This window comes from Hylobates moloch, unplaced genomic scaffold (assembly GCF_009828535.3).
Source record: "Hylobates moloch isolate HMO894 unplaced genomic scaffold, HMol_V3 SCAFFOLD_19, whole genome shotgun sequence".
Taxonomy (NCBI): domain Eukaryota; kingdom Metazoa; phylum Chordata; class Mammalia; order Primates; family Hylobatidae; genus Hylobates; species Hylobates moloch.
In genome coordinates this window covers 50,446,985-50,464,829 of record NW_026652294.1, presented here as the reverse complement: position 1 = coordinate 50,464,829, position 17,845 = coordinate 50,446,985, and the positions used below count along the sequence as shown (strand labels likewise).

Sequence of the window (17,845 nt, the reverse complement as noted above, 5' to 3'; positions counted from 1 at the left end):
CAGGCCCCACCCACTCAACTGAGGCCCCGCCTTGCTACAGTAAAACCCCTCCCACTCCTTCTACTAACACCCCGCCCCCTGCAGGCTCTCTCCGAGTGCACCAAGTCGTTTTGCTCTCCTTCCCCGGAAGACCCGGCTGAAAATCCGGAAAAAGAATCGGGAAACGCCAGGAGGCATATTGCGCTTGCGCACGGAGGGGCCGGAAGTCGAGGCGGGAGTGACTCTGCTTCCGTTTCTGGTTTTGCTCTAGTGTTTGGGTTTCTTCGCGGCCGCTCAAGATGAACCGACTCTTCGGGAAAGCCAAACCCAAGGCTCCGCCGCCCAGCCTGACTGACTGCATTGGCACGGTGGGCATTTGATCATGCATAAGTAGCCTCAGGACCTCTGACACACCCGACCCCGCCCATCCCCAGCCCCGGGCCCATATTCTTCCACTTCGTTTCGGGTCCTGGGCCCCTTACATGTCGTCCCTCTCTATCTCACCTTCTCCCCTTCATTCCTGTTACCCAAGTCATTCCTAACGCCACAAACCAGGGACCCCCAACCCCATCACTGCCTTGCCCTGCCAGCACCCAACCCGTTTTGATGCCCATTGCCCGTCCACTTGCTCTTGCCTTGATCCTCTCACCTCACCCAGCCCTAGGCCCATACACCCTTCCCACCTCGTCTCGCCTGATCCCTTACCCTTCTTCCATCTGTCATCCCCAGTCCACATCAGGACTCAGCTTGATATCCTAGGTCAACATATCTGTACCTCTGTCCTGGATCTCAGTAACACAAAACTCAGAACCCTGGCGCCTCAGATTAAGCCATCATCCCCGATTTAGGGAATGGCATTAGATCTACAATCAGCTGGTTTCACTTGGCACTGGCCCATTTCATGTGCCTCTTGGATGAACTCTCAGCCTGGCTTGTCTCTGATTCTAGGGAAATTCCAACTCAACTCAGTGATTCTCAAATTATTTTCTGCCCCAACCCACTTGAAGGCTACCTAGTATATCAGAATCGGGGCAGTGTGGCGGGGGGGTAAGAGAATAATTTACAAAAGCCCAGGGTTTCTGGTTGGGAATACACTTCTTTGTGAACCACTGTTTTTCACCCTTCCCCTTAAGCTCCTTTTTTCTTCCTCTGTATTCCTTCCTCTCTACCTGCCCCTTCTGGAATAAGTGTACTGCAGTAACTACCAGTGCATTTGATATTTTCCCCTAAGGTGGACAGCAGAGCAGAATCCATTGACAAGAAGATTTCTCGATTGGATGCTGAGCTAGTGAAGTATAAGGATCAGATCAAGAAGATGAGAGAGGGTCCTGCAAAGGTAAGGTAGGCAGTAACTGCTGCACAAGGTGCTGGCAGAGCCTAGTTTTAGCACCTATAGAAATAGGGCCTAGTTTGGCTGGGCGCAGTGGGTCATGCCTGTAATCCCAGCACTTTGGGAGGCTGAGGCAGGTGGATCACGAGGTCAGGCATTTGAGACCAGCCTGGCCAACATAGCGAAACCCTGTCTCTACTGAAAATACAAAAACTTAGCTGGGCATGGTGGCAGGCACCTGTAATCCCAGCTACTCAGGAGGCTGAGGCAGGAGAATCGCTTGAACCTGGGAGGCGGAGGTTGCAGTGAGCAGAGACCACACCATTGCACCTGGCCCGAGTGACAGTGTGAGACTCCATCTCAAAAAATAAAAAAGAGAAATAGGACCTAGTGCAGGGGCTGTGAGCATCCCTACAGAAGAGATGCTTACAGTCTGGTAAGGAGAAAACATGTGAGGGTGTATCCTTTAGGGAGGAGAGTCTGCAATCAAATATGGAGGGGAGGCTGGGGATTGATCTGGTGGAAAGAGATGCTGGTCACACGTCTAAAAGCATGTACATGAGAATTAGCATATTATACTGAGAAGGTGGTAATCTGGAGAGGAAGACTAGGCTGTGCTCAAGATCAATGACTTGCAAAGCTGGTCAGGTTAGGTTGGTATGTTAGACTGCTTAAGGAGTGGCCTGCTGGGAAAAACAGAACTAGGCATCTGGGACCAGTGTTCTAATACTAACACTGTCACTGCCTTCTAGTTGTGACCTTGATAAAGTCACTTATTTTCCACTCCTGTTAGGTAGAAACATAAAATACTGTGTTTAAGCACATGGACTGTGGATATAGAACTACCTTGTTTTTTCCAGATCCATAACTTATTAACCATGTGTGCCTGGGTGTCACTGAACCTCTATTTCCCCATCTGTAAAACAGAGATAATACCCACCTTACAGTATGAGGATTAAATGAGGTAATTGATGTGACCTGTGTACCACTATGTCTAGGATAAAGTAGTACTCAGTAAATGTGAGTTATGATCATCTGTGAAGTAATAATACCTGTTTTTCCTTCCTCATTGGAGAAGACAAATAAAATGATCTACAGAATTCTATAGAAAAGGAAGGCTTTTCCCAGCCATCTTAGTGGGTGGTGTGGAATGAAGAGCAACCAGAGGTAGGAAAGCCCATTTAGATTTGAGACGATGAAAGCCCAAACCATGGTGGTAGGAAACCAAAGAATCAGTTTGAAAGTGAGTTCTGAAATCAGCTAACAGGATGACTGTGCATGAAGAAACAACAGAAAGAGGAAAGATAAGGTTGATAAAAAAGTTTTCAACCTAGAGAGGTGAGAGATTGGTGGGCCATTGTTACTTATTTCCAAGGTGAGATAAGGTTTAGGAGTTTAGAATTGTTGAGGTTAAGCTGATAGGCTATACAAGTGAAGAATCTCCCTAAGGCAACTGGATATACAGAATCAGCACTTTTGGGGCTAAAGGCAGAGATAATATGCATTAGGAAAAGGGAAAGTAGTTCAGGACTCTGGGATGTGGGATGCAAAGACAGATAGGAGCGAAGGCATAAAGACTGGGCCTTAGAGATACCTGTTTTTGGGAGGGGAAGAACAGAATCCAGAAGCCATTATGCCTACTACTTTGAAGAAGAGAGGAAGTAGGCATGTGAGTTTGAGGCTATGGGAAATTTCTTTTACCATGTATGTGTTTTCCACCTTATTTTTATTAAATCTGTTTTTCTCTCCAGAATATGGTCAAGCAGAAAGCCTTGCGAGTTTTAAAGCAAAAGAGGATGTAAGTTACACATACAATTTCTTTACCTCTAGCAGGTTTAACTAAAAGAGAAATGGTCTTCCATTCCTTCGGGTTTTCATACTATTTTCTAAGCACTCTTGATTTAATTACAAATTTTCATTGACATGCAATTGAATACAGTTAGCTGGGTTGTTATCTGTTTTAACAGCTTCCATCTAAATAGAACTTTTTGCCATGATGGAGATGCTCTATATCTGTGTGTTCAATACAGTAGCTATTAGTAACATGTGGTTATTGAGCACTTGAAATGGGCTAGTGTGACTAAGGAAATGAAGTTTAAATTTTATTCAATTTAAATAATTTAAGTAGCCTTATATGGTTAGTGACTACTGTTTTGGACTGACCAGATCTGTAGGGTTTGGTTTTCCTATTATTTATTTTAGAGTGTACCTTTTTTGTTTTTGTTTGTAAAGTTAGGAATCCTAAATGTTTGTTCCCTCCCACCAGAATAAATTTAAAGATCCTTAATTTGTTTTGGGTGACTATGTCCCAATTTTGAGCAGAAGCTAAGTAGTATCTTTGGTGCCTACCTCTGTAGACTGTTCAGCTGATGAGATCCTCTGCAGGGTTATAGAGGTCAGGTATAATTAGCTATCGAGGGACCAGAAAGATTGTCAGTGTCTCTCTTCCTATATTAAAATGACTTTTTACAAGATACCAGATGCCATCTTCCTCCTTTTAGATTAGATCAAATTGGAAAAAGAAATTGTAATGCCTAGACTGGTGAGGGTGTGGTGAAATGATTTACCTTCTTAATTGGTGGCATTGCTAGTTTTAAGTAACCTTTTTTGTTATAAAAGGAATATAGGTTCATTGTAGAAACTTGGAAAATATATAAATATGAACAGAAGAAAATAAAATTTACCTAGATTCTTACTACTAGAAATAACCACCTTTAAAATGCTAATTTCTTCCAGTTTCTTTCCTCTGCTTCTGCATACGTGGTATGTGTGCATATAACTTTTTAGAAGAAATGAAATTGTAGTGTGTATGTGTAGGTTTTCCTTTTCCACTTAATGTTATATCATGAGCATCTCCCTGTTCTTTTAAATATTCTTTGGAAACTTTACATTTTTTAATGAGATTATAATATTCTACCATTTGCTTGCACCATGAATGGACCATTCTTTTTCTAGTTGGATAGTTAGATTGTTTCCAATATTGTATAAAGAACATAGTGACATAAGTCTTTGAGGTAATATTATAATTTGATATAAAACTTTATTTTAAAAACATTTTGAACACCACACATTATATTAGGTCAGATGGATTACCTGATTATGGGTGCAAAATTAATAAAACACCTGGGGCTGGGCACAGTGGCTCACACCTATAATCCCAGCACTTTGGGAGGCCAAGACAGCAGATCACTTGAGGTCAGGAGTTGGAGATCAGCCTGGCCAACATAGTGAAACCCCATCTCCACTAAAAATACAAAAATTAGCTGGGCGTGTTTGCATGCACTTGTAATCCCACCTACTTGGGAGGCTGAGGCGGGAGAATTGCTTGAACCCAGGAGGCAGAGGTTACAGTGAGCTGAGATGGCACCACTACACTCCAGCCTGGGTGACAGAGCAAGACTGTCTCTAAACAAATAAGTAAATAAATAAACAAAATAAAATATGCCTGCCTTCAGGGAGTTCAAAATTCTGGAAAACCATTTAGCTATATGTATGAAGAGCCTTAAAAATAGTTTTACCCTTTGCTCTAAGAATTTCACTTCTGTATATTTATCATAGAAAATAATTATAAGGACTTACTAAGATATGTAGCAGGCTGGGTGCGGTGGCTCATGCCTGTAATCCCAGCACTTTGGGAGGCCGAGGTGGGTGGATCATCTGAGGTTGGGAGTTCGAGACCAGCCTGACCAACATGGAAGAACCCGTCTCTACTAAAAATACAAAATTAGCCAAGCGTGGTGGCACATGCCTGTGATCCCAGCTACTCCGGAGGCTGAGGCAGGAGAATCGCTTGAACCCAGGAAGGTGGAGGCTGCAGTGAGCCGAGATCATACCATTGTACTCCAGCCTGGGCAACAAAAGTGAAACTCTGTCTCAAAAAAAAAAAATATGCAGCAAAACAGAAAAAAGCAAATGCTATAATGTTAAGTGGAAAATAGTGTTATAACTAAAATACAGTCATGTGCTGCATAACAATGTTTTTGTCAATGAATGACAGAACAGACTGCATTATACCACTCTGGCCCCTATAAGGTTATAATACTGTATTTTTACTGTACCTTTTCTGTAGGATGTTTAGATACACAAATACCATTGTGTTACAATTGGCTACAATATTCAGTACAGTAACATGCTGTACAGGTTTGTAGCCTAGGAGCAAGCAGTAGGCTATATCATATAGCTTAGGTGAGTAGTGGGCTATACCACCTAGGTTTGTGTAAATACATTGTCTGATGTTTGCACAATGATGAAAGTACCTAACAACATATTTCTTAGAATATATCCCCATTGTTAAGCGATGCATGACTGTACATGCAAAGGAAAAAGACTGGAGGGACACATCAAATGATATTTGTGTTAGAGTGATTAAATTGTTTTTGCCAATTTTTCTGTGTGATAACCTAATTTTTAAGTTTGTTGTTCCTTTTTTTTTTTTAAATACTCTTATTTGGTGTGGGGATACTTTGTTCTTGAGGATTTCTATCTGGTTCATATATTTGCCATTCTCAATTGACTCTAAAAAGGTATGAGCAGCAGCGGGACAATCTTGCCCAACAGTCATTCAACATGGAACAAGCCAATTATACCATCCAGTCATTGAAGGACACCAAGACCACGGTACTCCCAAAACACCTTTTCCTGTTATTTCATTTATTTATTCTTATTCTCTTTTCCTATGGCTTTTTAAAGACAGTTTAACCAGCCAGGCACAGTGGCTCACGCCTGTAATCCCAACAGTTTGGGAGGCTGAGGCGAGTGGATCACCTGAGGTCAGAAGTTTGAGACCAGCCTGACCAACATAGTGAAATCCTTCCTCTACTAAATATACAAAAATCTGCTGGGTGTGGTGGCGTGCACCTGTAATCCCAGCTACCCGGGAGCCTGAGGCAGGAAAATCACTTGAACCCAGGAGGCAAAGGTTGCAGTGAGCCATTGCACTCCAGCCTGGGCAGCAAGAGTGAAACGCTGTCTTAAATAAATAAATAAATAAAGACAATTTAACCAACATGACTTACTAAAACATTGTGTTTTCTTCTTCCTTTCTTAGGTTGATGCTATGAAACTGGGAGTAAAGGAAATGAAGAAGGCATACAAGCAAGTAAAGATCGACCAGATTGAGGTGAGACATATGCTAGTTTCTGCAAGAATGTGCACTAGTTTCTGAGAGAATCCAAACGAGTGTACGTGTGATAGGAAGAGCACAGGAGAGGAACTGAATCTTGGGGCTGCCATTTACTAGTAGAGTAACTTCAAGAAAGGGTACCAAATGTCTCAGTTTCCTCAGTGCAAGGATCCTAATACCACATACAGTTACAGACAGTCCCCGATTTAAGACGGTTCAACTTAATGATTTTTCAGTTTGATGATGGTGCGAAAACTATACGCATTCAGTAGAAACCATACTTTGAGTATCCACATAACCATTCTGTTTTTCAGTTTCCATACAATATTTAATAAATTACATAAGATACTCAACACTTTATTATAAAATAAGCTGTCAGATGATTTTGCCCAACTGTAGGCTAATGTAAGTGTTCTGAGCACAATTAAGGTAGGCTAGGCTAAGATATTTTGAACTTACGATGGGTTTATCAGGATGTAACCCTATCATAAGTCAAGGAACTTACGTATTATGAGGATGAAACAAATGAGCTAGTATATCTACACACACAATGCCTGGCCTATAATAAGCATCCAGTAGTTACTTTTAACTAATTCAATGATATTTAGTCTGTTTCTTCGATGGTAGTGGTGTTGTTGCCTATTCCCAGGATTGTCATGAGTGTTAAATGAAGGTATGTAGGTAAAGTTTATGTAAAATGTTTAACCCAACTCCTGGCGTGGTAGACTTGGTTCCCTTTTCTAGTAATTCTCTTTAGATTTTTAATAATAATGTCATTAGTTCCTTAAAGTTAGCATTTCTTATTGGAATTGGATTTTGACCAGGGAGATGAGCCCTAAGAGCTTGGCAGCTCTCAGCTGTCAGATGAACAGCCCAGGTGGCAAGAAGAGATAGCAGAGGGAGTGAGTGGTGACTGGTCAGAGGAGAGAGGCTTCCTTTCTGCATATAAAATGGTGCCCTTGACCTTTACCCCCTGACTAGAATGTCCATTTCCTTGAATGCAGGGACTTGATTTTGTTCACTACTGTGTCCCCAGTGCCCATAACAATGCCCTGCCATGGTTGGTGCTCAGAAAGTATTTGATGGTTGATGAATCAGAGGCTATAAAGGGAGATAAAGCAAAAAAAAAAAAAAAAAAAAAAAAGGAGAAAAAGCAGTACGGCCTGATTCAAGCAGTGTTTGTTAAAATACCAGGCATTTTATTGCCTCTGCAAAGATATTCTCTGATAATGCTAATCTTTAGTAAGAGTGAAGGCAGGCTGGGCGCGGTGGCTCACGCCTGTAATCCCAGCACTTTGGGAGGCCAAGGCGGGTGGATCACGAGGTCAGGAGATCAAGACCATCCTGGCTAACACGGTGAAACCCTGTCTCTACCAAAAATACAAAAAATTAGCCGAGCGTGGTGGTGGGTGCCTGTAGTCCCAGCTACTCGGGAGGCTGAGGCAGGAGAATGGCAACCCAAGAGCAGAGCTTGCAGTGAGCCGAGATGGCGCCACTGCACTCCAGCCTGGGCGACAGAGCGAGACTCCATCTCAAAAAAAAATAAAAGAGTGAAGGCATTCCTCCCCTCTCTTATTTTTTCAAGCACCCCTTTTAGGTTGCCTTTGTCTGTCTCTAATCTTCCACAAGTGTTTGCATGCATGGAATTAAACTTTGTGATACTCTCTAAGAGCTTCACTGATGAAAGTGTTCTGTGTATGCTTGTCTTTTTTTTTTTTTTTTTTGAGACAGAGTCTCATTCTGTCACCAAGGCTGGAGTGCAGTGGTGTGATCTCGGCTCACTGCACCTCTGCCTCCTGGGTTCAAGCGATTCTCCTGTCTCAGCCTTCCAAATAGCTGGGATTACAGGTGCCTGCCACCACACCCAGCTAATTTTTGTATTTTTTAGTAGAGATGGGGTTTCGCCATGTTGGCCAGGCTAGTCTCAAACTCCTGACATCAAGTGATCCGCCCGCCTCGGCCTCCCAAAGTGCTGGGATTACAGGTGTGAGCCACCACTCCCAGCCATCTTTTTTTTGTATAATATCATTTGCCATTAAGATATAATGAAATGCAATGGTATTTTCTGCTTTTAGGGTTCCTTGTGTTTTAATTAAAGCTATTTAATAGGAACAAAAGAGAAACTTTGGTCTTGGTGAATGCTTTGTATGTCTCTTCGTCTTTCACCTGTGGTTGCCTGTCTGTCTCCCTGCCTAATTATCCTTTTCCTGTCCTCCAATAGATTGCCAGCATGACAGGTGGAGAGCCCCTTTAACTCTTTTGGTGTGTATGTGTCTTTGGTTAGATCCGAATTTTTTGGTCAGATTTATTTTCCTAAAATGCTTTACTTGGAAAATATTTTCATTGTTTTATAGCTTTAACTTTTTATTTTGCTGTTGTGTGTGTGTGGGTCTGTTTTTCTTTTGCTTTTTCAGTTGCTGCATATCACTTTGTCAATGTTCTTTTTAGCTTAGTGCTTATATTTTTTTATATTGCTTTTGTTTGTTTATACAATAGAGAACCAGCTAATGGTTTGTGGGATAAATTTTTTCTGTGTCTATCCTGGAGTCTTGCTAGGAATCCTACTCATAGATGATCTGGGAAGATGTGTCTTGATGTGTAATACTATTGTATAAGCTTGACTTGATTAGCTTTCTCTATGTTATTTTCATTGTCTTTTAATTATTACTCAGCCAGTGCTTCTCTGTGTAGCAGAGTGTTAAATATGCATATAATTTGGCAGTTTGGTACTTGGAAATACAGAAAATCAAAATTTAAAATAAAAAAATTCTGCTCCATTTTACTACCCTTTTCACCTTTATGGGGGCCAGGAAGGAATTTTCTTTTTTCTTTTTTTTTTTTTTTGCTGTTGCCCAGGCTGGATTATAGTGACTCAGTCTCAGCTCACCACAACCTCCACCTCCCAAGCTCAAGCCATCCTTCTACTTCAGTCTCTTGAGTAGTTGGGACTACAGGCGTGCACCATGCCCAGCTAATTTTTGTATTTTTTTGTGGAGATGAGGTTTTGCCATGTTCCCCAGGTTGGTCCCAAACTCCTGAGCTCAAGTTATCCGCCCTCTTTTGCCTCCCAGAGTGCTTGGATTACAGGCATAAGCTACTGCACCCAGCAGAATTTTCAAATGTCTTGCATTGCTTTAGAAATTCTGAAGGATAAATGGTGCTGATTTGGTCCTTTTGCTTTATCAACACTAGTTCTGTTCCTGTCTGTGTGGAATTTTAGTATATGAAGAGTGTATTGTTGTTCTGCACATAATTAACACAGTAAAATATATATAGTATTAGGTGCTTAGTGTTTTACATATATTATTGCAATAAATCCTTACAATAACCTCAGTGAGATATAGCTATTTTATTTATTTATTTTTGAAACAGAGTCTCGCTCTGTTGCCCAAGCTAGAGTGCAGTGGCGTGATCTCGGCTCACTGCAACCTCTGCCTCCTGGGTTCAAACGATTCTCCTGCCTCAGCCTCCCGGGTAGCTGGGATTACAGGCGCATGCCGCCATGCCTAGCTACCTTTTGTTTTTTTTTTCTGAGACAGAGTCTCGCTCTGTCACCCAGGCTGGAGTGCAGTGGCGCGATCTCGGCTCACTGCAAGCTCCGCCTCCCGGGTTCATGCCATTCTCCTGCCTCAGCCTCTCCGAGTAGCTGGGACTACAGGCGCCCGCCACCACACCCAGCTAATTTTTTGTATTTTTAGTAGAGAAGGGGTTTCACCGTGGTCTCGATCTTCTGACCTCGTGATCCGCCCACCTCGGCCTCCCAAAGTGCTGGGATTACAAGCGTGAGCCACCGCGCCCGGCCCTGGCTACTTTTTTGTATTTTAGTAGAGATGGGGTTTCACCGTGTTGCCCAGACTGGTTGCGAACTCATGAGTTGAGGCAGTCCACCCACTTTGGCCTCCTGAAGTGCTGGGATTACAGACATGAGCCACCGCGCCCGGCCAGATGTGGCTATTAATAATTGCATTTTACAAATGAGGAAAATAAGGCTTAGAGACATTACTTCTCATTGAGTAATGGCAAAATTGAACTTGGGTATATCTGACTCCAGAGTCTCACTCCTAACCATTATACCAGCTGCCCTTTGTTATGCTATACCACTTCTTAGATTGGTTTCACATTACAGTTTACCCTTGAACAGCAAGTGCAGTTTGAACTGCACGAGTCACTTATATGCAGATATTTTTCAACCAAATGAGGATCAAAAATATAGTGTTTGCAGGATGCGAAACCACCCATATGGAGGACCAACTGGGGACTTGGGTGTGGGCAGATTTTGGTATAGGCAGACATCCTGGAACCAATCCCTTGGGTGTACCAATGGACAACTGCATTTTTAGCCTTGTAGTAATCTCCCAGTTAAGCACAGGTAGATTATTCACACAGGGTTTATGCCCTTGGTCCATTTTTTTCACCAGCCTTGTCTTGGCTGTGACACCTATCATGATTCCCTTTCTGGTTCTCCATCCAGGGTGGGCCATGTACAACTCACTTTTTGTACCACTTCAGTTGTTTCTACTCTTGCCTCCTTTCTCTACACAGTGGAATCTGTCTTTGGCTGACCTGAGAAGAATAATTTGCTTGTCTCAATAACCTCCCTGTCTTCATTAACTAGAAAATGATTGATAGTTTAGATCAAGATAATTGCTTGATTTAATGTTTCAAGTAAAACTTTCTGTAATAGTAGACAGCTGACAATCATGTATTCTCACATAGGACTTTGGGCTTCCATGAGGCACTTTAAAATCAAATCCAGCCGGGCACAGTAGCTCATGCCTATGATCCCAGCACTTTGGGAGGCTGAGACGGGCAGATCACCTGAGGTCAGGAGTTCGAGACCAGCCTAACCAACATGGCAAAACCCCATCTCTACTGAAAATACAAAAATTAGCCAGGCGTGGTGGCGCACACTTGTAATCTCAGCTATTTGGAGGCTGAGGCAGGAAAATTGCTTGAACCCGGGAGGTGGAGGTTGCAGTGAGCTGAGATTGCACCATTGCACTCCAGCCTGGGTGACAGAGCGAGACTCCATCTCAATAAATAAATAAATAAATAAAGTAAAAAATAAAATGAGAGATCACCAATTCTATTCTTTATTTTTAAGTTCACATTTTGCCACCAAAAATAGGCGAGGGATTATGCGGGTCAGTAACATTCATAGTTATTGTTAGAGGAAATCTTTGGGCTTGTGATTTTTAGTTCTTTAAGCATCCTCTCATACTTTTAATTAGAAGGGATGTTTAAGAGTTACTTGAACCTGTCCTTTAGAGGAGTGTCTGCTCAGTTGTTAACATTAAAAAATTGCTAGCCAAAGACTGGGATGGGGGAGGTGAACTAACAGTTGTTGAGACCTGTTTATGTGCTTGGCATTTTACATACATTATCTTTTTAAAAATTGCTCATGTCTAGATTCAAAGGAGAACGTAGAGGAAAAGGGTAGTTAAAAGAAAATGGTATATGAGAGAAAATCCTCTCATATATATTTCCATAGGATTTACAAGACCAGCTAGAGGATATGATGGAAGATGCAAATGAAATCCAAGAAGCACTGAGTCGCAGTTATGGCACCCCAGAACTGGATGAAGATGATTTAGAAGCAGGTAAGTTATGAGAAAAGTAATGTATAGTTTTGGAGTCCAAAAGGAACAGCTGCCTGGGACCTTTTCCCAAATGCTAGTGAAAATTTCTATCAGAATTTCCTGAAGGTTAGTTTATGGTACAGTCCCTGGGCAAAGAGCTTGTGAGGCAGCCACATCAGATTGCATACTCCACCAACAACAGTGGGATGGATCAACTCTGAAGGAAGTCCAGGTACAGGCTGACCTGGTGCTTGGTATCTGTAAATGTGCTCCACATGGCCTTTCCTTGCTGTATTCCTTTTGATTTTGTTCTCCCTATTTTCCTAGTTGGAGTCCTCTCCCTCAGAACAGCAAAACCAATTAAGAAACAATAATTAGGGCCAGGTGCCCTAATCCCAGCACTTTGGGAGGCCAAGGTAGGCGGATCCACTCAAGCCCAGGAGTTCGAGACCTGGCTGAGCAATATGGCGTGACCTTGTCTCTATAAAAAATACAAAAATTACCCAGGCATGGTGGTATGCGCCTGTGGTCCTAGCTACTCAGGAGGCTGAGGTGGAAGGATCGCTTGATCCCAGGAGGTAGAGGTTCCAGTGAGCCGAGATTGCACCACTGCAGCCTGGGCAACAGAGTGAGACCTTCTCTCAAAAACAAAGAAAAAAAAAGAATAGTTGGCAAATACTTAGTGTGCATCTACTCTATGCCAGGTACTCTACTAGGTGGTGGGAATTTAGCACTGAATAAAAATGCAGTCCCTACATTCATGAAGCTTCTCTAGCAGTGGAAGACATAAATGGTTTGCTTCAAGTAATTAATTACTAGACCACAGACTATAGGGAAGAAGTATGGGGTAGCATGGGAGCACATACTAAGGGACTCTAACCTAGTTAGTAGTGGGAGAGAGGCACGGGACCTGAAGGATGAGTAGGGGATAGCATGAAAAAATGAGAAGGGTTGTCGAATGGCCTCAGGGAGAACAGTCTGGAAGCTATTGCGATAGCCATTTAAGAGATGATGGTGGCCGAGACTAGTTAGGGTGATGGTAGCAGAAACAGACAGAAGTGGACAGATTGAAGACGTCTTAGAAAATTGAGTGGACAAGACTTAATGATTGACCAGATGTGGAAGAAGTGGGAGGTGTCAAGGGTGGCTGTCAGTTTCTAGCATGAGTAACTGGGTAGATGACAGAACCATTCCACACTGGATTTCTATTGTGTGATTCCCCTGTTACATTACTGCTGCTGCTTTCCCGCTCTCTCCATGGTCTATTTTTGCCTACAACCTTTTATTTTTTTTCCATTTATTTCTTTATTTTTTAATTTCCTATCTTCAATTGCCCCTGGTGAGTCTCTACCTGCTGTTGTCATTCCTCTTGGCCACTTCCAACTCATTTTACCACAGACTTATTTTTGGAGTCTGATTTCATGTAATGGTCACACAGCATACAACAATCTCATGCCCTCTTCACTGCCTTCTTTCAGGTCCATCGATAAATGAGAGAAATTATTAGCTGCCAGTTTTCTTGGTTACATTTTTTTTAAATGTTGACTGTTTCAATCTCAGAGTTGGATGCACTGGGTGATGAGCTTCTGGCTGATGAAGACAGTTCTTATTTGGATGAGGCAGCATCTGCACCTGCAATTCCAGAAGGTGTTCCCACTGATACAAAAAACAAGGTGAAAGCTTTCTCTGTTTATATTTCAATGCAAAATAGCGAAGGCTTTATGCTTGACCATAAGTCTGGGAATCTAAAAGGTAGTCTTACACAAGAACAAAGAAAGACAGTCCTGGTCATTATTTTGTGAACCCTTGAAGGTCCAGTTTTTCTGCATTGGATGATGCATAAACACTGCATAAACACTGTCACTGAGGTTCAGGAATATTTTTATACAATGACAATTTGTGTAACATACATAATCACCCTTCTTGTGAGCTGGCACTGGGTACCACTGATGGGTCTTAGACATTTCCTGTAAAAGTGTAAGCAACACATGCGTGAGACTTGCTAGGCAGCAGTGAAAAAGTCTCACTCTCCATACACACCAGTTAATTACTGACTGGATTTTTAATTTTATTTTCCTTTCTTTTTCTTTTTTTTTTTTTTCCTGTACACACAGGAGTATAGAATGGGTGGATTTTCTAAACTATGGATTAATAATTTAAGCATAAAATTTAATGTAGAAAGATTCTAATTTAAGGCAAAAGAATCAGAACACCTGACACTAAGTATGACTAATTACTTAGCTATTGTAAGCTTTTCTTTTCCTTGTATCTGTAAAATGCAGATAATTACAAGTATCTCACGTAATTGTTGTGCAAGCAAATTAGATCTTGTATGTAAAGGACTTTGCAAACTTAAAGCTCTGTCCAAATCTACATGATTGTCTTTTTTTTTTGAGACAGAGACTCATTCTGTCACTCAGGCTGGAGTGCAGTGGCGTGATCTCAGCTCACTGCAACCTCCGCCCCCCTGGTTCAAGCAATCCTCGTGCCTCAGCCACCCCAGGTAGCTGGGATTACAGGTGTGCGCCAACATGCCTGGCTAATTTTTGTATTTTTAGTAGAGACGAGGTTTCACCATGTTGGCCAGACTGGTGTCAAACTCCTGGTCTCAAGTGATCTGCCTGCCTCAGCCTTCCAAAGTGCTGGGATTACAGGCATGAGCCACTAATAATGACAACCAGGCTGGGCAAGGTGTGGCTTTGAGCAAAATAGCAGAAATTTATGTCTTCTTTTTGAACCTCATCAGTTTTTCCTACCTGTAAAATGTGAGAGCAAAGGGCAGGGAGCAGGTAATTTCTTAGGTCCATTATTACTGGTTTCTGTGAGTATGCATCTTCCTCTATTGTATCCTTCCCTTCTCTGTTGAGCCTGGGATAGTCTTGCCTTTCTGAACTGCCCACTCCTCCCCGACCTCTCTGGCAACTTCAAGGTCCCAGGTCCATGGGTTGCTTTTTCTCAGCAACCCATGAAATAATTTTTATTAACACTACCATAGCCCACCTTGTTAATTTCCTAGTAACAAGTCCCTGAAGCGGCCGGGCGCGGTGGCTCAAGCCTGTAATCCCAGCACTTTGGGAGGCTGAGGCGGGCGGATCACAAGGTCAAGAGATCGAGACCATCCTGGCCAACATGGTGAAACCCCGTCTCTACTAAAAATACAAAAAATTAGCCGGGCGTGATGGCAGGCTCCTGTAATCCCAGCTACTTGGGAGGTGAGGCAGGAGAATCACTTGAAGCCAGGAGGCGGAGCTTGCAGTGAGCCGAGGTCATGCCATTGCACCACTCCAGCCTGGGCAAAAAGAGTGAAACTCCGTCTCAAAAAAAAAAAAAAAGTCCCTGAAGCATCAATGTTATTTCCACTTTGAGAAGGTCACAGATTCCTGAGTTATATATGCTATGGATATATGGTGGTTTTGTTGTTGTTGTTTTATCTTTTTGAGATGGAGTCTCGCTCTGTCACCCAGGCTGGAATGCAGTGGCACAATCTCAGCTCACTGCAGCGTCCACCCCCGGGTTCAAGCAATCCTCCCACCTCAGCCTCCTAAGTAGCTGAGATTACAGGCATGCTTCGCTACACCTGGCTAATTTTTTTGTTTTTAGTAGAGATGGGATTTCACTATGTCAGGCTGGCCTCGAACTCCTGACCTCAAATGATCCACCTGCTTCAGCCTCCCAAAGTGCTGGGATTACAGGCGTGAGCCACCGCGCCCGGCCTGTTGTTGTTTTTAAAGTAAAGGAATAAAAGAATGGCTACTCCATAGGCAGAGCAGCCCTGGTGTTTTCATTGATAGTGATGTCGCTGCCTGTGATTATAGTAAAGCATGATATGGAAGTGACTGCCTATCCAAGGGCACTGCTCCTTCAAGGATTTGGGAGGCTAAGAAAGGTATTGGTCCACATTAGGGATCAGAGTGAAAATGCAAATCTAGAGGCAAGGACCCACTCCTCAACCTTTCCTTTTTGACCCTCCTAGCCTCCTTTTCCCCTTTCCAGGTTTACTCTTAGATTTCTCTTTCTCCCTCTTTCACTCTCTTTCCCCTGTGGAGGAGCCCCCTTTTGGCCCTTTCTAGTTCTCTTCTTGATTCATCACTTCCTCCTTTACCTTTCATGAAAAAGCTTGTTCTCATCTTATGAGTGCAATTTTGGTTTTGATTGATTAAATACTTGGAAATGAGTTTTAACTATTAAATGTTTGTAATCCTTTTTTTTTTTTATCAAATAGAAAAATAGTGGCACTAAACATTGCTTCCTTTTTACAGGATGGAGTTCTGGTGGATGAATTTGGATTGCCACAGATCCCTGCTTCATAGATTTGCATCATTGAAGTGTATCTTGTAAAACAAACACATACTATGGGACTAGGAAATATTTATCTTTCCAAATTTGCCATAACAGATTTAGGTTTCTTTCCTTTCTTTGAAGGAAAGTTTAATTACATTGCTCTTTTATTTTTTCCATTAAGAGACTCATTGCTTGGGAAATGCTTTCTTCGTACTAAAATTTGATTCCTTTTTTTCTTATGAAAAACGAACTCAGTTTAAAAGTATTTTTAGCTCGTATGACTTGTTTTCATTCATTAATAATAATTTGAAATAAAACTAAGGAAATGGAATCTTAAAAGTCTATGACAGTGTAACTCTACAGTCTAAAAATGACCTGATAAATTGATAAGACAAAGATGAGATTATTGGGGCTGTTCATATTATGATTCAGAATCATTTTCTATTGTGGTATTATAGGTTGGTTAAAGTGATGGCCTTTTTGATGGGTTTTGTTGTGTCTTGTGAACAAGTCTTACTGTGTCCATTATTGGAATGGAATTATCACTACTGTATCATGAGTGGGTATTTTGATTCTATGGTTCCCTCAGTATTACATCTTGACTTGTAATCAATAATGAATATTTCTTGATATTTAATGTATAGGACATTTATTTATACTCAATAAATATTTTTCAAAAGGATATAATTTTAATAATATCAGTTCAGCTTAAAACCTCTACTGCGGAAACCAAGTTTAATAGAATTTTAATGTCATTTCAGCCTATAACTCCACTACAGAAACCAAATTAACCAGTAGCATTGTGAGGAAAGAGCAAGGAACAATCTGGGCTTGGGCCCTGGGTCTACCATTTACTAACTACTGAGTAGTCTATTCAACTTCTCTAACCTGCTGTTTCCTTATTAGTAAAATCATGCTTAACTCACAGAGCTTTTGTGAGGAATAACTGAGGTAATGGTCATAAGTACCTTGTTAACTGCAAGGGGCTATTCTTATTATGAGGGATTGTTAACAATAAAAAAGAAACTGCTTCATTCTTTTCTTGGAAGGTGCCTGGAGTACTACAGCAAGTTCAAACTCCTGCCCAATTTCAGGGTCTTTAATGATCCTGTCCTCCCTTCCTCACTCAACTTGTTGCCAACAGCATTCCCCCTCCAGCCTAGCTGGGTGCCTCACGGTGCCATGTGCACCTGACTCTCACGTGTCTGCAGATCAAACCAATAAACATTTAGGAACACCAGCTTTGTAGAAGTCTCTGTACCAGCCGAGGGGTTACCAAGTTCCTCACTTCAGGAGTTCTTGTCTAGTTACAAGTGGGGATGAGATAACATATGTCACCCTCTCCCATCTCCAACCTCATCTTCTCAAGAAGCCTTCCACAGGGAGCAAACATTACAGTATTCATCATTACCTTCTTGAAACCTTTCTTGGCTTTTCTATGAGTTCTGAGTTTTCTTCTAATCTGGCCCACTTATTCTCTTATATGGATACCTCTTAGCCCCTTGAATATGTCTTCCATTAGAGTTCCAATCTGTATTCTCCTTGAGAAATCTC

At 42.0% G+C, this 17,845-nt stretch overlaps 1 protein-coding gene across 1 annotated transcript; it reads left to right on the top strand.

The window, feature by feature from the left end:
- The first annotated feature begins 95 nt into the window (after positions 1 to 95).
- Positions 96 to 16,978, top strand: CHMP5 (charged multivesicular body protein 5). Its single transcript, XM_032138776.2, has 8 exons — positions 96 to 347; positions 1,211 to 1,315; positions 3,061 to 3,107; positions 5,833 to 5,926; positions 6,357 to 6,428; positions 11,923 to 12,031; positions 13,571 to 13,683; positions 16,270 to 16,978. The coding sequence occupies exons 1-8, from the start codon at positions 279 to 281 to the stop codon at positions 16,318 to 16,320; spliced, it is 660 nt and encodes a 219-aa protein (XP_031994667.1). The 5' UTR covers positions 96 to 278; the 3' UTR covers positions 16,321 to 16,978.
- The last annotated feature ends 867 nt before the right edge of the window (positions 16,979 to 17,845 follow it).